The following is a 21,459-nucleotide window of genomic DNA, read 5'->3' as shown; positions in this document are numbered from 1 at the left end:
GTCAAGCCCTTCTTGAAATCGGCGTATATGTCGGAGCCAGGAGGCGGCAACTGCAGCTGTGCCAGGAGACCGGGCGGTAGTTCGCGGCTGGCGTGCTGATAGCGCAGCAGCTGGCTGGACACGTTGTGGACATGAAAGTGCGAGTCCAGCAGCGCCAGCCACAAAACGGGGTCCCTGGCATAAAACACGGGCAGGCCAGGCAGCCGAGGAAGGAAGGGGCGCTGATACGGCTGAAAGAGCTCACCGGATGTGATGGGAGGTGCGCACATGGCGATGAAAAGCTGCCGAAAGCCTGTTGCGAACAGGGGGCGTGCAGCGGCAAGGCCAAGTGGAGGGACAGGACGGGCAGGAGCGGTGAGCCGGTGGAAGCGGCGTTGCGTGCGTCGGGGCTGTCGTGCTGTGTCACCAGAATGGGTAGGAAGTCCACATTTATTGGACGTCCCGGTAGCCGCGGCTGGTGAACCGGTGGAGCGGGTTGTTGACGTGGCTGGTTGTCCGGGCTGGTTGATGATTGTTGTTGTTGTTGACCTCACACAATGGCACATACCCACAAGGGGGATTGTTGTTGTTGTTGTTAGCCTATCAAAAGATGGCACATACCCACACTGGGGGATCGGCCAAGAATCGGGTGGCTATTCAACTGAACTCAGTTAACAAAAAGGAAAAGCACGTGGGAGCATAACACCGGTGAATTTTTCGTCATGAACAGAAAAGGGATGAGTGTTTTGATTTTAAAATTTTAAGAATAATAATAAAGAGTGTGAATAAATATTAATGATTTAGTCAAAATGTAATAATTGATAGAAAAGAAAAGGTTGAAACAGTTAGCAAGGCAGTCGGTGAGATTCTATCAGGAAATTTTGAACAGCGGTGCAAACAGATCTGTGGCTGAACCCAAATGTGGTGGCGCCAAATGATAGCAAGAGCGGGCTGCTCAAACTAAGGCCAAGATGCTGCAAGGGCTCCTCCAGCAACCTTTTTCTCAGTGAGTTGAATCGGCGACAATACAGCCAAAAATGTTCAATGGATTCTGGCTCACGGCAAAATGCACAAAGGGGAGAGAGCGCCAAACCCGACTTGTGTAAATAGAAATTTAGAGGGGGGATGCGGCAGCGTAGCCTCGTCAGTGATACTTCAAGCTGCCGAGAGCAACACATTTTCCTGTTCCAATAATATTTAAGGTGCTCATAATCCGCCGATGTTAGAAGTGATGTGTTCTGCGTGCTTAAAAACGCACGTCGCCGAAATCTAGATGCTGTAATGTAGGCTGTAGCCGGGATGATTGGCAACACGGGGCCGCTGAGGGAAGCCTTTGCGAGATTATCAGCAATCTCATTTACTGTCACACTGCTGTGGCCGGGAACCCATACTAAATGAACAAGGCTCAAATGCGGAGGAAGTAGGGATAAGAAAGTTGATAAAATGGGACCGTCAACCTGTGCAGCGAGGGACGAACACAAAGATAAAGAATCAGTAATTACTGCAACTGCTGTAATTGAGGGGTCTAGCTTGCGTAGAGCAAGTACAACTGCTAGAAACTCTGCTTGAAAAATAGGGGTGAAATCTGGAAGGCGCAGAGAAAAGGACCAGTATAAATGGGAGCAAAATATTCCCACACCTGCTTTTTCATTGCATTGCGATGCATCAGTGGCTATTGCTATATCGGTTGGTAGGGTCCTCAGATGATCTTCTAGAAGGCCATTTAGAATACTCGGTGGCAAAAGTTTTGCATTTTTTGGGAATATGTCGTCGAAAACAATGTGGATAGTGGGCCCATTCCGAAGCGCAGGAAGGATATCATAAATGTTTACATCTAAAGGCTGAAGTAATCTTTGTACAAACACTACCTGAGGGGAATTGAAACGAGACCAGGGGACACCAAAAAAGGAGGTCGGCTGAGAACAGAAAATGCTTTGGGAACGGTGGAACTGGGATTCATAGACCCTGAGGTAAGTTTGCACAGTTAAAAATTGAAGTCGTGATAAGAGAGACGGAATGCGGGCTTCAAGGTACAGCACATTGATAGCCACACTTTTTGGAAGGCCGAGGCACATGCGAAGTGCTTCCCTCTCTAAAAGGACGAGAGGGCGAAGTTTATATGTAGCCGAGCCTGAAAACAATACTGATCCAAATTCTAAGATTGGCCTGACATACATTATGTAGATCATTAATAGCGCATCTCTGCGCATGCCGTACCGGTGATGACATAATCTCCGTAACATGCCCACGGCACGAGCCCCTTTCGCCGCGACATGGTCAATGTGAGGTCGCCAGGTGAGTTTGTTGTCATAAATGACCCCTAGGTATTTTAGGGATTGAACCTGCGGTATTATTTTTAACTTGCAAGTGAGAGAGACCACTACAGGAGTGAATAGAGGGAAAACAAGAGTAGCGCACTTGCCAACATTTAACTTCAGGTGTAATCCGCTCAACCAGAGCTCAAGTGTATTCAAATATGACTGCAACAGACCATACAGAGAATGTATATCCGGCGCAGCAGCAAAAAACGCAATGTCGTCCGCATAGACGTAAGTGCGTACATGGCGGTGGAGAGGAATTGAACTTAACAGAATATTAAAAAGCACAGGAGAAAGAACAGCTCCTTGCGGTACACCTCGCGTTTGTCTATACCTCTCTGAATGAACACCATTATGGACGCAAAAGAATTCCCTGTTATGAAGAAATGCAGATATCCATGCAACTATATAATCTGGAAATTGAAGAGACTGTAGCCTATGTATCAGGATGGAGTGTTCTACACTGTCGTAAGCTTTGGCGACGTCTAACGTAACCAAAGCCGCGACCAGGCGTTGACGACGAGCAAAGAGAATTCTACTCTCAAGATCAGCATGTACATTCCATATCGAACACCGTGGCCGGAAACCCAGTTGGCACGGGCTGAGTATACTTTTGCGGTCCACAATGGCTGACACCCGAATTAGTAACAACCTTTCTATCAACTTTATCACGTTTGATGTTAAAGAAATTGGCCTAATATTATCCAATTCATAGCCTCCACCCTGATCTTTAAGTAAAGGGATCACCTTGGACAGCTTCCACTCAGAAGGTATCCAAGCGTGTTTGAGAGAGTAGTTTATTAGGTGCAATAAGGAGTTGGGAGACTCTTCAAATAGAATCTTGAGCATCTTTGTGGTAACACCATCAGGGCCAGGAGCAGCAGCTGGCAATCTCTGGACAACTTGTGAAAGCTCTGATAGATTTACTTGTGAGGCATTATCATTTGGTACGACTGGTGCAAACAACAATGGTCGCATAGGTAGTAAAGACGAGAACCGCTTTTGCAGGCCTGTGGCTATTAATTCAACCGCCTGGATAGCTTCTACAGGTGACATAACTAATGACTGAAAATTATGAGAGGACATGAGCTGTTTCCTAGACCGAGAGCGCTCTCTGATGCGCGAGGCAGATCTTCTTCATCAGCGCCGGTGGCGATTCCAGCGCCGCTACAAAGACGCTCTAGTTCAGATTTTCCCACTGTATTCTGCACTGTAAACTTCTCATGTAATTTTCCTATACAGCAGGAAAAATTGCACTCTAACTGACGAAAATTAAACAAAAAATCCGAAAGTGTTGGGTTTCTTGCCCATACTAGCAAACCGTGCTCGCAGGTGACAGAGAAGCCTCGTCATCCTGCTGCCGAATGCATTCATGCATGTTGTGTGCAAAAAAACTACTCGAAGGGATATGTCAGTGCACTGGGCAGTAAAAACACTTACAAAACTAACCAAGTGGACAAATCTTCTAGGCACAACGACACAAATTGACGAATATGTGGAATAGCACTAGCACTACAGATGGGGAGGCTGTCACTGCCGGTTTCAAGCGGCTAAAAAGCAAAAAATATATTTTTGGCGATTAGCAGCTCAGCTCAGCTCTTTCTGTCACAAAACGGCTGAACACGATGTCTAGCTAATGAATGTTCAGGAAATTTCATTAGAGAAAAAAACCGTCTTAACGAAAGGTTCGCTGGCACGATCGAGAAATTTTAGCAACAGTATTCGCACCTAACAAGAGAATGAATTTAAAATGCTAAGCCCTGAGAAAGACCTCTCTTTGACATCCAAGAGTATAGAGATTCATGCTCATAATAGCAAACCGTCCTCCCATGTGAGAAAGGCATCCGTTTGACATCCATTTGCGATGTCTTTTAAAAACAGACGATCGTTACACGAGTGCAAACTCTCCCCTTTCACTCATGTGCCATGCTGAATTTACCTCATCCGGCTGCGGTCGAGACAATATTCAAAAAATTACTAGGAATATGGTTGTGTCTGACAGCAGTATAAATTAAAAATGGCACGCCCTGAAAATGTAGTCCCTTTGATATCCGTTTCTGACTTCCTTGAAAAACAGGCGATATTTTTTTTTCGGTACAAAGCCCTTCGTTTCACTCATGCATATTGTTGAATCTACCTCATCCGGCTGCAGCTGACCACAATTCACGTGCCCGAAAATTCTGGAAAAAAGCATTTCTGAGCGTGAAACCGTTTATGAGCGCATTTTCATCATATAATGAAAAATTTCAGTATAACAATCGGTATATCCGTAGATCACCCGACGGCAGTCATGTATTTCGTTTTCTATTCACGGTTTTGCTATCGTCAAAAGCATTCCCCATTGATTTTCTATGGTGGTTTTAACTGTTCGATGCGATCGCTGGAAACACTCAAAGAGTTTGCTACATATTGGGATAATGAACCATTACCTTCAATATTTTCATAATGGTGTCGTAGAACTTTCTAATTTTCAAAATTCTTGCCTTAGAAAGCTGGACTTGATAAAAAATGAACATCTAAGACGGAGGCGATGAAGCTTTCACTCTACGAAGCCAGCAGAAAACGTTTTGCGGGCAGCCTCGTAGATTTTCGATTCTTCTTCCGAGAGACCCACATTTTCCTGGCTTTTCTGCTCATGGTACACAGCAGCTTCCTTACTTGGACTTTGCGGACCTTTCGTTCAGACCTGCGGCGTATCTATAATCGTCGCACTTCTGAACGCATTGAGGCCACTCCGCCATCCGGCTGAAGTTGTAGTTCCCTGGACGAGGAACTACCATTATACTGACGAGCGGGTGCTGATGAGATGGTGCCCATCGCACAAGCTGCTGTAAGTTTAGCGCCAGTAATAACGCCCCCGAGACACGCAGCGGAGAACACCATCCCACTTCTGACAGCACGACGGGTCTAGGGCACCGCGCGAGTTAAGGGCAGACTCGTGCGCAGCAGTTGGCAATGGAGTCGCAAAAGGCCACCTTGTTTATTCCTGTGTTACATATATACCGTCACCTCGTGATACGACACCTACACGTGTTGCATTAGCACGGTTGCCCACAGCCATATGCGCTGAAGTCAGGATTCAGCACAGCAGCTTAAGGGTAAGCTGAAACGCTTTTATGGGAATCCCAGGCCGTTTCTTCCCCTGGTGTCGCACGCACATAGTTCCACTTTTATCCACCATATTGGACCGTGACATCAACATTGACACGTGGCAGATGGTTCTTGTACAATGCTATTGTAGACGGCGCTGCAAGTCTCAATGCGAGATGTGCTGTTTTGTAGTTGCTGCCACGGATGGCGCTGTGATCTCAGGGTGGTAGCATACCCCACAATATCTCGAAGCGTGATGAGTAGTTGCTGCCACAGATGGCACTGTTATCTCAGGGTGGTAGCAGACCCCTCTAAATCTCGAAATGTGATAAGTAAGAGCTAACACTTTAAAAAATCGTTCCTGGTATCGTACGAATTAAGTACTGCAATATCGGAGAAGAGGTTACTTGGTTACTTATACCTTCAATCGGCATTGAAAATTTCATATAGTGCAATCATGCGGTGAAAGACTGCCAATATTAGTGTACTAATTTTTTATCATATATTTATTGCTTATTTAGTGAATTTATTTTTGTACAAGTACATCACCTCTGCTGTGCACTGCGGGTTCAGGACATGCTAAGGAGATCATTTCTCTCATTTAGTCCTGATTCGCAGGCAATACTTATGTACTGCCGAATAAACAGTAAAGAAAAATTATTTGTTTATTACCTCAATGTCCCCGAGAATGGGGCATTACATGTGGGATGGGCATGACAGACTATAAAATGATGGCCTCGATCTGCAGCAATTCAAAGGGGCCGTTAAGGTGCACGGCTTCTGGTGGAAAATCGTTCCAGCCCCTAGATGAAACGACAAAAAAATATCGGAAATGAGATGCAGTTCTGGCATTTGGAGTGTACAGGGCCTTGTTGGGTCAAAGCGGCTAGAGAGAGGATATGCTGCTGAAATGATGCATGCTCATAAAGGTGAATAGTGAAACTAGGGCATGATCAAGATATTTTCTTCTCGTTTCAAGATTAGACAAGAAGGCTCTAGACTTTACGGAGCACAGATTAGTAAAGTAATAATAATCACAATAAATCACAATAAAGTGTAGTCCACCACGTGACCACACGTTGATAAAATATCACTCATTTATTTAAAATGCACAATTCGCTTCTGCTTTCAGGATTGTTCTTCATGATTTATTGAAGTTTACGCAGTCTCCAGTGCATCTTTCGATGAAAAGCAGCACACCCTTCGCATCCCCAAAGATGTTCTTTTAGCTTTTGTTTTAGATGGCGCCACTACGTTTTGAAGTTTTTATATGAAGCGGCTATCTCGGTAGGCTAAAACTTTCGTGACACTGTGCCGTAATAACTTCAGGCTTTCAAACGAAACTGGAAGCTACTTTATATTAAAAATGTCTGATTCCAGTGTGTGGAGGATTGGGGAGTGGTGAACTTTATATTATTTCCTACGTCATTTCTCCCACGCGCATTCGCCACATCTGTCGTTGGTCACAGTTTCCAGAATCGGCCTAACTAAACTCTAAACTTTTCCTCTTAGCCGAAAGAACTAGTTTTGCAGCTAATTTTTGGCTGTAGTTAGTCGCAGTTACTCACAATACAGCCCTGTCATATATAATTGTTTTTCTTCAATATACGACACGAAGCAGAGGCGCGCCTTAAAAAACTACTAAACGACTGGCAAGAACTTCTACTAATGTTCTTTATTTTTGTACGACTATAATTATTTTATTAAGCGGGAAAATTGTATAGTTTTGCCTTCTATATGCTGTTTTTCCGCTTCGATTGATAATGTCAAGTAAAAAGAAATGCATTACATGCTCGAAACGCCACACCTTTCGCTAAATCTACAAAGTTGCCCGAACAGACACTGTGAACTGTCGCCCATTCCCACATGACACACAATGTGCGGCACACATAGCCTAGAAAACACGTTGGCTCGTGTTCTAAATACGCTTCATGGTGCGAATTTTAGCATATCACGAGCATGCCGCAAAATTAAAGACATATACTATGTATTTGCTACTTTGTGGTTTCATCATGCTTTCGTTGTTTCTTTGGCTCCTTTCGTTTCATGAAATGTTGTTGTGCGATGTCCGTGCACTTTAAAGAACCGCAGGCGGTCGAAATTACCGGAGCCCTTCACTACGGCGTACCTCATAGCCTGCGTCACTTTGGGACGTTAAACCCCCTTAAACGATAGAAAAAAAATCATGAAATGTTGACGTAATTTGAACTACCTAAGAACTTTTTTCTGTGCGATGTGTTCTTTTGTGTGTGCTTCATTCCTGGATTTTGTTCTAATGATGCTCCAGCCGTATGTGGCAACAATTTTTTGTATGCATATCACAATGTTGCTCGTATATATCACTTGCATGTTGCCTGGTGCCCAGAATGTTGAGGCCGAGGGGCATGTCAAGCCACATTTTATGGTTTTTTCCCCTCGACCGTCGCCATGTGTATATGGGAAAAATAAATTAAGTTGAATTAAATTGTATGGAAGTGGCTGCTTGACGGCAAAACAAACTTTGGAGTCAGGTACGCATTTCGACGATAATGCGTCTGGCTGTGCGCGCTGAAACGCCCACCATGCAGTTTAGCTCACTACGGGAGGAAGGGAAACGTGAATTTCTTTTTCTCGCCTTCGCAGCGGTGCTTGCCGTTTGTTCCCTCTCCTAGAGAAAGCAGCGAAAGCAGGACGAAGTGGCACGTGCGCCACGGAGTGTCATGAAGTGGTTGGCGTTGCATCGTTTCTCTACAACGTCAACGTGCTGCGACGCCGAAGCAATTGACTCGTTGAAGAGTGAATTTGTGATGGCAGCGACCAATGGTGCTCTAAACTATCTCCTGACTGCTTGAGGAGAATACCTGTGGAAGGAAGATGATGTTTTTTCTCAAAAAATGCCCGTTGGACTAGTAAGCAGTAGGGTTCTGTACGCTGTAGCATATGTGCGACTGTCTTCCCATGAAATATTTGCTATATTTTTTAAATCTTGGTGTAGATGTAATCATAATTGTTACCAGGAAAATGCGCTATAAGAGCTTTAGTTTTTACAGCAAGAAAGTAATCTAATCAATGATTCATCAGCAGGAATAGCGTTTTCGCTAGTATTTATATCAAGCACGGGGCTTGTTCGGGAAAAATCAGCAGTGTTCGCAAATACAGTTCTGCTTTCTCAGTAATAATTCCTGTAACGTTTAACTAAAGCGAAGCCCACTGGAACATTCGTTTTCGTTATGAAAATAGGAAACATTCGGTCGCACTTATGTTCTAAATGCAGGAAATCTACTGCCACTACAATGATTCAGGAATACGACGCAAAAAAAGTATAGTTGAAATGTTTATGTGGTCAATATAGTCTTGGGCATACCATGTGGCAGGCGATTTCGAAGAAATAGTATCAGAGAGAGGGTTTCCCAGAAGCCTGTCATAGCCTCTCATACAAAATTACCCTTCCGAGTATTGAAAAAGTGACTGTTAAGCTGCAGTTACCTTCAACTATACAAGTCCTTCTGAACGATGCTAAACACTTGACCAACCTGCAAGGGTGGCAGATCGGGAAGAACTGAATCAAGAATCATCACAAGCTTCACAATTCTCCCCGTTGTGCTTAAATGTAGCATTCATGCCTTTGGAATGGGTCAAACAAAAATGGCTATGGTTTAGCTCTGGTTAAACCTGGAGTGACGCGATAGCTACAGCTGGCCGAGTGTACCTTGCTCAGTCGAACTGCAAAGTCAGTCTTTCGCCGCTACGTTTAGCTGGGCGTTCCTTTTTTATCTTCGTCCCTGGACCTAGATTCACTCTATCCTCCTCTTCCCTCTTCCCCCTCTTCTTTCTCCACTCCTCTCCCACTCTTTAACCGGCGCGCCGCGCCGCCGGCAGCTGCCACGGGGTCCGCGGCGCCCGCGGCGCGAACACCAGCGCCCGGATTACGGAACTCGCTCTAAAGTTGTAGAACATGACGTCATAATGACGACAGCATGCCGTGAAGGCGAGATGTCAACGTGTGACAAAATGCGGAATCAACCAATGGCTCGTAGGGTGCCGCCCCGGAAGCGTTTATTTGCACGACAAGGGGCCGTATGCTAACTTTTGTATAAGAGCACGCAGTGAATAAAATAAATATTGTTTTAATCTTTCAAAAAACTATAGTTCACATTCACCGACATGAAGCAAAACAAGAACATACAGTTTTGCAAATAACTGCTTTCGTGGGTAACTTTTGACGCCATGAGGGCGTGCTGGCAGACGTAAACAGTAAACATGGCAGCCTTCAAGAAAGCTGATCCCAGGACTAGTTCCTGCTTTTTTACGCGTCGTCTGAAATCAAGGTTATAATTCGTTGTTCTAAATGCGCGGAGAACACTTATCGAAGCCATTGAAGGCAATGGGCCTCCAGAAAGGAACCTATAAGAAACGTTGGGCCCGAAAATCGACAAAGACAACTTGAGGTAAGCCTGTGTTATTGGTTTTGTAGTAGTAGTAGTAGAAAACATTTATTCCAAAAAGGTAGGATAGAGAGGCGAAAATACAGATTTTGGTTGGAGTTCTTATTTCAGGACCCCAATGTCCACCGCACTTGCTCTTGCTTCGGATATCAGCTGTCGCTGCGTCGCCAAGTCAGAGCTGAGCAGGCCAGACTCTCACTGTACCTCGGAGTGATGTTCGTCTAGTTGGGGGGCTTGGGACCGGAGCAGCCCCATGTTACATGACATTTTGTTGGAATTCTGCCGCACCAGGGGCAGATGCTGTCATAGCTGCCGGGGAAGATGATGTGGTACTTGTGTAGGTTAGGAAAGGTGTTCGTCTGTAGTTGTCGCCATTCCCTCGCCTCTGCCGCCGTTAGCTAACGGTGTGGTGGGGGATAGACTTGTCTTTGTGTTCGGAGAAGGAGGAGGCGCTCGCCGTACGTAGAGGGGAGAGGGGTGAGGTCGGGGAGGTTAGTCACTCGGTTAGTAAATCCTTGAGCTAGACTCTCCACGACCTCGTTTCCCTCGAGCCCCTCGTGCCCAGGAGTCCAAGTGATTTGGTGCTTGCATGTGCAATTTTGAACTTTTGGGGTAGTCAGAATGAGAGCGACGGAGTGTGGAAGTCTGCCAGAGAGGAAGAGGCGACACGCGGAATGAGAGTCGATAATAATTTTTAACTCATTTCCCGTAGCATCGCCGTGCTGGATTGCGAGGGCAATTGCAGCAGTTTCTGCTACTGTGGGAGAGCTGTTTCGTAGGGAGGCGCTGGCGATTTCCTTGAAATTGGTGTCCAAGACGACCGCCAACGCGTTTGTTGAATCGGGGTACATGGCTGCGTCGACTGGAACTCTCTTCCCGAGGCCATTTTCCAGTCCTCAAATTTTAGTAAAGCTCTTGAGAAGCATTTTCTCGAGTAAATGAGCGTTGTATTTCGTTATTCTCCTCATTGTTTGTAACCCCATGTATTTTCTTAGTATTTGTCATTTTCAATGCCTTGTATAGCCCCCCCTGCATGGGCCAATCTATTGGCGTGCAGTATTATGAAATAAATAAATAAATAAATAAATAAATAAATAAATAAATAAATAAATAAATAAATAAATAAATAAATAAATAAATAAATAAATAAATAAATAAATACAGCATTTTGTGCCTGTCGATGTGTGCGGCGCAGATAGTCGACTCGCGCCTTTCGTCGTCCCTTTTGCGAGTCCGAGTGCATGTTCTTCGGGAGTGGAGCTACATACACGCGAGTTTGCAGAGTTGAGGGTAGGCCTCAGTTGTCCTGCACGGCGCGTATATCAGCCGGGGAACCCACACTTTCCAACACTGCGCGTCCAGCTTTGGTGGTGAGGAGGCGTGCCTTTTGCGATGCTAGGACGGCTTCTAGAATTTCTTCTATTGTGTTGGTCAGTCCCAGGTCCTCGAGGTGGCAGTTGGACGTGTACATCGGGAGGCCTAACGCATGTTTGTAGGCGGTACGGATGATGGCATCTGTTTTGTCTCGCTCATTCCCCAGAAGTGGTAGGATCGGGAGACCGTATGACAGGCGGCTCATAACTAGAGCCTGTATCAGTCAAATTGTATCCTCCTCTCTCATGCCTTTTCGGTTGCGGGTGATGCGCCGAATCATGCGGGAGATCTGGAGGGCAGTTGTCAGGAGATGCTGTAACGTGTGGTTGGCTTTCCTGTCGCTCTGAAGCCGAAGGCCCAGGATGCGGGTAAGAGGGACTTCCTTTATTCTCGTGCCTTCGGCGTAAACCTTTATGTCGCCGGGAGATTTGTAGGCATAGCCCTGAATGCGGATAGTTTCGGATTTGTCGGGTGCGCAGCGGAGGCCGCAATTTGCTGCTTGTCTTTCTACGCAATTGACTGCCTCTTGTAGGGTGTTTTCTTTGTCGGCAAGGGAACCCCAGGTAGACCAGATGGTAATATCATCAGCGTAGATAGAACAGCCGATGCCTTCAATAGCCTCGGGTCCTTTTTCCATGCCGATCATAGCTATATTGAAGAGGAGAGGAGAGATGATAGAGCCTTGGGGAGTGCCATCGTTGGGTGTCTGCTCTGTGCCGGAGCGGACATCTCCCATGCCAATGGTGGCCGTGCGGTTGCTGAGAAAGTTTTTGATGTAGTTGAAGGTCTTGGGTCCGCAATCGAGGGCGTTGAGCTCTTTCAAGATGGCGTCGTGAGAAACGTTGTCAAAAGCGCCTTTCAGATCAAGTGCCATAATTAGGTGCTCGCCGCCTCTCGGGATGTTACTGAGTATTTCTTCCTTGTTTACCTGCAGCTGTGGCAGCTGCACAGGGTGCAATTTCTAGTGCTTCTTTTCTTGTAGAGCGGTCGGAGCGAGTTCCGTAATCCGGGCCTAGGGACCGAATTACGAAAATGCCGGCTCGTATTGGTCGCCGGCACCATTTTGAAAAGTTGCGTCACGGGGAGCGGCAATGACGTCACGTACGAGATAAAAACACGTGGACTTGTACGCCTAATTATTCCCGCGGTTTTAGACTGTTTTTTGCGAGCACGGATACTCGATCTACACAGTTTTAGAGTGAAAATGGCAGCGGCAGCGGCGTCTGCTATTTATTGGTGGCGGAGGCGGCAACGCCGGTGCCAGCAAATGACAAAGGACGGCGTACGAAGACGCCTATGACTTGCCGGACGAGCTGTTCCGTCGCTTATTTCGACTCGATAAGAAGAAAGTGGAGTGGTTGTGCGGCGAACTTGCAGACGAACTGCGAGGCGTACAGACGAGCGCTTTGTCGGTGCAGCAGCAGGTGCTGTGCACTCTCCGTTTTTTTTTTTTTGCCTCCGGCGCCTTTCAAGTGTGGGTCGGCAACGAGCAGACCGTCGGCCTCGCACAACCGACGGTCAGCAAGTGCGTGCGGCGTGTGGCTGAGGTCATATGCAAAGTCGCCGACAGAAGGGATGGATGCGTTTCCCTGTGCACTCCGAGAGAAGGCGGTGTCGAAGGCGAGTTTCCTTTGCCATACGCCACCATCCCCGGCGTCGTCGGCTGCGTCTACGGCACGCTTATTTAAAGCCCCTTGATATTGAAAGTAGCAACACTCACCTCCACTTTGAGTTTTCCTCCTCGATTATCCTCGCCCGCCGGCTGTGCGTGCTGCGCACGGCACGCTTCGCAGGCCATCGTGCGCTCTGTCTGTTGCCAGGAATAAAGAAAGGAAAGTGCACAGGCCTGCTCAATGGCTCAAGCCGAGCCACAATCGCTACCACGTGCAGATAGAACGAGAGTTGAAAGATGGGATAGGAAGAGAGGATAGTAAAGACGCGAGTCTGTCTGTCTTTTGCTGCCAGGAAGAAAGAAAGGAAAGTGCACAGGCCTGCTCACTGGCTCAAGCCGAGCCACAATCGCTACCACGTGCAGATAGAAGGAGAGTTGAAAGATGGGATAGAAAGACAGTGTAGTAAAGACGCGAGTCTGTCTGTCTGTCTTTCGCTGCCAGGGTGGTGGTGGTAGTGGTTTTATTAAAAAAAAATAATAGTAAAAAGGAAGGAAAAGATTTTTGCTAGCCCCGGCATCTGCCATCGATACTGAAGCACCTGAGCTGGGGCAGCGGAAATAAAGGACAGCAGGCAGAATGGAGAAATGAAATTAAAGAGGTGAGGGGACAGGAAGAGAGGATAGGGGGAGAAGTAATATGTACAAATTATTTACACAATAAGAAATGTGTCCAGGAAGAAAGAAAGAAAAGTGCACAGGCCTGCTCACTGGCTCAAGCCGAGCCACAATCGCTACCACGTGCAGATAGAAGGAGAGTTGAAAGATGGGATAGAAAGAGAGGATAGTAAAGACGCGAGTCTGTCTGTCTGTCTTTTGCTGCCAGGAAGAAAGAAAGGAAAGTGCACAGGCCTGCTCACTGGCTCAAGCCGAGCCACAATCGCTACCACGTGCAGATAGAAGGAGAGTTGAAAGATGGGATAGAAAGACAGGATAGTAAAGACACGAGTCTGTCTGTCTGTCTTTTGCTGCCAGGAAGAAAGAAAGGAAAGTGCACAGGCCTGCTCACTGGCTCAAGCCGAGCCACAATCGCTACCACGTGCAAATAGAAGGAGAGTTGAAAGAAGGGATAGAAAGACAGGATAGTAAAGACGCGAGTCTGTCTGTCTGTCTTTTGCTGCCAGGAAGAAAGAAAGAAAAGTGCACAGGCCTGCTCACTGGCTCAAGCCGAGCCACAATCGCTACCACGTGCAGATAGAAGGAGAGTTGAAAGATGGGATAGAAAGACAGGATAGTAAAGACGCGAGTCTGTCTGTCTGTCTTTTGCTGCCAGGAAGAAAGAAAGGAAAGTGCACAGGCCTGCTCACTGGCTCAAGCCGAGCCACTAATCGCTACCACGTGCAGATAGAAGGAGAGTTGAAAGATGGGGTAGAAAGAGAGGATAGTAAAGTTCCGAGTCTGTCTGTCTGTCTGTCTTTTGCTGCCAGGAAGAAAGGAAAGTGCACAGGCCTGCTCACTGGCTCAAGCCGAGCCACAATCGCTATCACGTGCAGATAGAAGGAGAGTTGAAAGATGGGATAGAAAGACAGGATAGTAAAGACGCGAGTCTGTCTGTCTGTCTTTTGCTGCCAGGAAGAAAGAAAGGAAAGTGCACAGGCCTGCTCACTGGCTCAAGCCGAGCCACAATCGCTACCACGTGCAAATAGAAGGAGAGTTGAAAGAAGGGATAGAAAGACAGGATAGTAAAGACGCGAGTCTGTCTGTCTGTCTTTTGCTGCCAGGAAGAAAGAAAGAAAAGTGCACAGGCCTGCTCACTGGCTCAAGCCGAGCCACAATCGCTACCACGTGCAGATAGAAGGAGAGTTGAAAGATGGGATAGAAAGAGAGGATAGTAAAGACACGAGTCTGTCTGTCTGTCTTTTGCTGCCAGGAAGAAAGAAAGGAAAGTGCACAGGCCTGCTCACTGGCTCAAGCCGAGCCACAATCGCTACCACGTGCAAATAGAAGGAGAGTTGAAAGAAGGGATAGAAAGACAGGATAGTAAAGACGCGAGTCTGTCTGTCTGTCTTTTGCTGCCAGGAAGAAAGAAAGAAAAGTGCACAGGCCTGCTCACTGGCTCAAGCCGAGCCACAATCGTTACCACGTGCAGATAGAAGGAGAGTTGAAAGATGGGGTAGAAAGAGAGGATAGTAAAGTTCCGAGTCTGTCTGTCTGTCTTTTGCTGCCAGGAAGAAAGAAAGGAAAGTGCACAGGCCTGCTCACTGGTTCAAGCCGAGCCACAATCGCTACCACGTGCAGATAGAAGGAGAGTTGAAAGATGGGATAGGAAGACAGGATAACAAAGACGCGAGTCTGTCTGTCTGTCTTTTGCTGCCAGGAAGAAAGAAAAGAAAGTGCACAGGCCTGCTCACTGGCTCAAGCCGAGCCACAATCGCTACCACGTGCAGATAGAAGGAGAGTTGAAAGATGGGATAGAAAGACAGGATAGTAAAGACGCGAGTCTGTCTGTCTGTCTTTTGCTGCCAGGAAGAAAGAAAGGAAAGTGCACAGGCCTGCTCACTGGCTCAAGCCGAGCCACTAATCGCTACCACGTGCAGATAGAAGGAGAATAGAAAGATGGGATAGGAAGAGAGGATAGTAAAGACGCAAGTCTGTCTGTCTGTCTTTTGCGGCCAGGAAGAAAGAAAGGAAAGTGCACAGGCCTGCTCACTGGCTCAAGCCGAGCCACAATCGCTACCACGTGCAGATAGAACGAGAGTTGAAAGATGGGATAGAAAGAGAGGATAGTAAAGACGCGAGTCTGTCTGTCTGTCTGTCTTTTGCTGCCAGGAAGAAAGGAAAGTGCACAGGCCTGCTCACTGGCTCAAGCCGAGCCACAATCGCTACCACGTGCAGATAGAAGGAGAGATGAAAGATGGGATAGAAATACAGGATAGTAAAGACGCGAGTATGTCTGTCTGTCTTTTGCTGCCAGGAAGAAAGAAATGAAAGTGCACAGGCCTGCTCACTGGCTCAAGCCGAGCCACAATCGCTACCACGTGCAGATAGAAGGAGAGTTGAAAGATGGGATAGGAAGACACGATAGCAAAGACGCGAGTCTGTCTGTCTGTCTTTTGCTGCCAGGAAAAAAGAAAAGAAAGTGCACAGGCCTGCTCACTGGCTCAAGCCGAGCCACAATCGCTACCACGTGCAGATAGAAGGAGAGTTGAAAGATGGTATAGAAAGAGAGGATAGTAAAGACGCGAGTCTGTCTGTCTGTCTTTTGCTGCCAGGAAGAAAGAAAGGAACGTGCACAGGCCTGCTCACTGGCTCAAGCCGAGCCACAATCGCTATCACGTGCTGATAGAAGGAGAGTTGAAAGATGGGATAGAAAGACAGGATAGTAAAGACGCGAGTCTGTCTGTCTGTCTTTTGCTGCCAGGAAGAAAGAAAGGAAAGTGCACAGGCCTCCTCACTGGCTCAAGCCGAGCCACAATCGCTACCACGTGCAGACAGAAGGAGAGTTGAAAGATGGTATAAAAAGAGAGGATAGTAAAGACGCGAGTCTGTCTGTCTGTCTTTCGCTGCCAGGAAGAAATGAAAGTGCACAGGCCTGCTCACTGGCTCAAGCCGAGCCACAATCGCTACCACGTGCAGATAGAAGGAGAGTTGAAAGATGGGATAGGAAGACAGGATAGCAAAGACGCGAGTCTGTCTGTCTGTCTTTTGCTGCCAGGAAAAAAGAAAAGAAAGTGCACAGGCCTGCTCACTGGCTCAAGCCGAGCCACAATCGCTACCACGTGCAGATAGAAGGAGAGTTGAAAGATGGGATAGAAAGACAGGATAGTAAAGACGCGAGTCTGTCTGTCTGTCTTTTGCTGCCAGGAAGAAAGAAAGGAAAGTGCACAGGCCTGCTCACTGGCTCAAGCCGAGCCACAATCGCTACCACGTGCAAATAGAAGGAGAGTTGAAAGAAGGGATAGAAAGACAGGATAGTAAAGACGCGAGTCTGTCTGTCTGTCTTTTGCTGCCAGGAAGAAAGAAAGAAAAGTGCACAGGCCTGCTCACTGGCTCAAGCCGAGCCACAATCGTTACCACGTGCAGATAGAAGGAGAGTTGAAAGATGGGGTAGAAAGAGAGGATAGTAAAGTTCCGAGTCTGTCTGTCTGTCTTTTGCTGCCAGGAAGAAAGAAAGGAAAGTGCACAGGCCTGCTCACTGGCTCAAGCCGAGACACAATCGGTACCACGTGCAGATAGAAGGAGAGTTGAAAGATGGGATAGAAAGACAGGATAGTAAAGATGCGAGTCTGTCTGTCTGTCTTTTTGTGCCAGGAAGAAAGAAAGGAAAGTGCACAGGCCTGCTCACTGGTTCAAGCCGAGCCACAATCGCTACCACGTGCAGATAGAAGGAGAGTTGAAAGATGGGATAGGAAGACAGGATAACAAAGACGCGAGTCTGTCTGTCTGTCTTTTGCTGCCAGGAAGAAAGAAAAGAAAGTGCACAGGCCTGCTCACTGGCTCAAGCCGAGCCACAATCGCTACCACGTGCAGATAGAAGGAGAGTTGAAAGATGGGATAGGAGGAGAGGATAGTAAAGACGCGAGTCTGTCTGTCTGTCTTTTGTGGCCAGGAAGAAAGAAAGGAAAGTGCACAGGCCTGCTCACTGGCTCAAGCCGAGCCACAATCGCTACCACGTGCAGATAGAAGGAGAGTTGAAAGATTTGATAGAAAGACAGGATAGTAAAGACGCGAGTCTGTCTGGCTGTCTTTTGCTGCCAGGAAGAAAGAAAGAAAAGTGCACAGGCCTGCTCACTGGCTCAAGCCGAGCCACAATCGCTACCACGTGCAGATAGAAGGAGAGTTGAAAGATGGGATAGAAAGAGAGGATAGTAAAGACGCGAGTCTGTCTGTCTGTCTGTCTGTCTTTTGCTGCCAGGAAGAAAGGAAAGTGCACAGGCCAGCTCACTGGCTCAAGCCGAGCCACAATCGCTACCACGTGCAGATAGAAGGAGAGTTGAAAGATGGTATAGAAAGAGAGGATAGTAAAGACGCGAGTCTGTCTGTCTGTCTTTTGCTGCCAGGAAGAAAGAAAGGAACGTGCACAGGCCTGCTCACTGGCTCAAGCCGAGCCACAATCGCTATCACGTGCTGATAGAAGGAGAGTTGAAAGATGGGATAGAAAGACAGGATAGTAAAGACGCGAGTCTGTCTGTCTGTCTTTTGCTGCCAGGAAGAAAGAAAGGAAAGCGCACAGGCCTGCTCACTGGCTCAAGCCGAGCCACAATCGCTACCACGTGCAGATAGAAGGAGAGTTGAAAGATGGGATAGAAAGACAGGATAGTAAAGACGCGAGTCTGTCTGTCTGTCTTTTGCTGCCAGGAAGAAAGAAAGGAAAGTGCACAGGCCTGCTCACTGGCTCAAGCCGAGCCACAATCGCTACCACGCGCAGATAGAAGGAGAGTTGAAAGATGGGATAGAAAGAAAGGATAGTAAAGACGCGACTTTGTCTGTCTGTCTTTTGTTGCCAGGAAGAAAGAAAGGAAAGTGCACAGGCCTCCTCACTGGCTCAAGCCGAGCCACAATCGCTACCACGTGCAGACAGTTGGAGAGTTGAAAGATGGTATAAAAAGAGAGGATAGTAAAGACGCGAGTCTGTCTGTCTGTCTTTCGCTGCCAGGAAGAAATGAAAGTGCACAGGCCTGCTCACTGGCTCAAGCCGAGCCACAATCGCTACCACGTGCAGATAGAAGGAGAGTTGAAAGATGGGATAGGAAGACAGGATAGCAAAGACGCGAGTCTGTCTGTTTGTCTTTTGCTGCCAGGAAAAAAGAAAAGTAAGTGCACAGGCCTGCTCACTGGCTCAAGCCGAGCCACAATCGCTACCACGTGCAGATAGAAGGAGAGTTGAAAGATGGGATAGAAAGAGAGGATAGTAAAGACGCGAGTCTGTCTGTCTGTCTTTTGCTGCCAGGAAGAAAGAAATGAAAGTGCACAGGCCTGCTCACTGGCTCAAGCCGAGCAACAATCGCTACCACGTGCAGATAGATGGAGAGTTGAAAGATGGGATAGGAAGACAGGATAGCAAAGACGCGAGTCTGTCTGTCTGTCTTTTGCTGCCAGGAAAAAAGAAAAGAAAGTGCACAGGCCTGCTCACTGGCTCAAGCCGAGCCACAATCGCTACCACGTGCAGATAGAAGGAGAGTTGAAAGATGGGATAGAAAGACAGGATAGTAAAGACGCGAGTCTGTCTGTCTGTCTTTTGCTGCCAGGAAGAAAGTGCACAGACCTGCTCACTGGCTCAAGCCGAGCCACAATTGCTACCACGTGCAGATAGAAGGAGAGTTGAAAGATGGGATAGAAAGAGAGGTTAGTAAACACGCGAGTCTGTCTGTCTGTCTTTTGCTGCCAGGAAGAAAGAAAGGAAAGTGCACAGGCCTGCTCACTGGCTCAAGCCGAGCCGCAATCGCTACCTCGTGCAGATAGAAGGAGAGTTGAAAGATGGGATAGAAAGACAGGATAGTAAAGACGCGAGTCGGTCTGTCTGTCTGTCTTTTGCTGCCAGGAAGAAAGAAAGGAAAGTGCACAGGCCTGCTCACTGGCTCAAGCCGAGCCAGAATCGCTATCACGGGCAGATAGAAGGAGAGTTGAAAGATGGGATAGAAAGACAGGATAGCAAAGACGCGAGTCTGTCTGTCTGTCTCTCTTTTGCTGCCAGGAAGAAAGAAAGGAAAGTGCACAGGCCTGCTCACTGGCTCAAGCCGAGCCGCAATCGCTACCTCGTGCAGATAGAAGGAGAGTTGAAAGATGGGATAGAAAGGCAGGATATTAAAGACTCGAGTTTGTCTGTCTGTCTTTTGCTGCCAGGAAGAAAGAAATGAAAGTGCACAGGCCTGCTCACTGGCTCAAGCCGAGCCACAATCGCTACCACGTGCAGATAGAAGGAGATTTGAAAGATGGGATAGGAAGACAGGATAGAAAAGACGCGAGTCTGTCTGTCTGTCTGTCTTTTGCTGCCAGGAAGAAAGAAAGGAAAGTGCACAGGCCTGCTCACTGGCTCAAGCCGAGCCACAATCGCTACCACGTGCAGATACAAGGAGAGTTGAAAGATGGGATAGAAAGACAGGATAGTAAAGACGCGAGTCTGTCTGTCTGTCTGTCTTTTGCTGCCAGGAAGAAAGAAAGGAAAGTGCACAGGCCTGCTCACTGGCTCAAGCCGAGCCACAATCGCTATCACGGGCAGATAGAAGGAGAGTTGAAAGATGGGATAGGAAGACACGATAGCAAAGACGCGAGTCTGTCTGTCTGTCTTTTGCTGCCAGGAAAAAAGAAAAGAAAGTGCACAGGCCTGCTCACTGGCTCAAGCCGAGCCACAATCGCTACCACGTGCAGATAGAAGGAGAGTTGAAAGATGGTATAGAAAGAGAGGATAGTAAAGACGCGAGTCTGTCGGTCTGTCTTTTGCTGCCAGGAAGAAAGAAAGGAACGTGCACAGGCCTGCTCACTGGCTCAAGCCGAGCCACAATCGCTATCACGTGCTGATAGAAGGAGAGTTGAAAGATGGGATAGAAAGACAGGATAGTAAAGACGCGAGTCTGTCTGTCTGTCTTTTGCTGCCAGGAAGAAAGAAAGGAAAGCGCACAGGCCTGCTCACTGGCTCAAGCCGAGCCACAATCGCTACCACGTGCAGATAGAAGGAGAGTTGAAAGATGGGATAGAAAGACAGGATAGTAAAGACGCGAGTCTGTCTGTCTGTCTTTTGCTGCCAGGAAGAAAGAAAGGAAAGTGCACAGGCCTGCTCACTGGCTCAAGCCGAGCCATAATCGCTACCACGCGCAGATAGAAGGAGAGTTGAAAGATGGGATAGAAAGAAAGGATAGTAAAGACGCGACTTTGTCTGTCTGTCTTTTGTTGCCAGGAAGAAAGAAAGGAAAGTGCACAGGCCTCCTCACTGGCTCAAGCCGAGCCACAATCGCTACCACGTGCAGACAGAAGGAGAGTTGAAAGATGGTATAAAAAGAGAGGATAGTAAAGACGCGAGTCTGTCTGTCTGTCTTTCGCTGCCAGGAAGAAATGAAAGTGCACAGGCCTGCTCACTGGCTCAAGCCGAGCCACAATCGCTACCACGTGCAGATAGAAGGAGAGTTGAAAGATGGGATAGGAAGACAGGATAGCAAAGACGCGAGTCTGTCTGTCTGTCTTTTGCTGCCAGGAAAAAAGAAAAGAAAGTGCACAGGCCTGCTCACTGGCTCAAGCCGAGCCACAATCGCTACCACGTGCAGATAGAAGGAGAGTTGAAAGATGGGATAGAAAGAGAGGATAGTAAAGACGCGAGTCTGTCTGTCTGTCTTTTGCTGCCAGGAAGAAAGAAATGAAAGTGCACAGGCCTGCTCACTGGCTCAAGCCGAGCCACAATCGCTACCACGTGCAGATAGATGGAGAGTTGAAAGATGGGATAGGAAGACAGGATAGCAAAGACGCGAGTCTGTCTGTCTGTCTTTTGCTGCCAGGAAAAAAGAAAAGAAAGTGCACAGGCCTGCTCACTGGCTCAAGCCGAGCCACAATCGCTACCACGTGCAGATAGAAGGAGAGTTGAAAGATGGGATAGAAAGACAGGATAGTAAAGACGCGAGTCTGTCTGTCTGTCTTTTGCTGCCAGGAAGAAAGAAAGTGCACAGACCTGCTCACT

General features: G+C 47.5%; 1 protein-coding gene across 1 annotated transcript in view; it reads right to left on the bottom strand.

Moving 5' to 3' along the window:
- The window catches only part of LOC144097888 (uncharacterized), a 107,923-nt gene extending 94,940 nt beyond the window's left edge, over positions 1–12,983 (bottom strand). Inside the window, exon 1 of the mRNA XM_077630494.1 lies at positions 12,906–12,983. Within this exon, the coding sequence (XP_077486620.1) occupies positions 12,906–12,983 (78 nt within the window). The remainder of the gene's footprint in view (positions 1–12,905) is intronic.
- Positions 12,984–21,459: the final 8,476 nt, after the last annotated feature.

This window comes from Amblyomma americanum, chromosome 7 (assembly GCF_052857255.1).
Source record: "Amblyomma americanum isolate KBUSLIRL-KWMA chromosome 7, ASM5285725v1, whole genome shotgun sequence".
Taxonomy (NCBI): domain Eukaryota; kingdom Metazoa; phylum Arthropoda; class Arachnida; order Ixodida; family Ixodidae; genus Amblyomma; species Amblyomma americanum.
The sequence above is the reverse complement of the archived record's forward strand: the minus strand, read 5'-3'. Positions and strand labels throughout refer to the sequence as shown.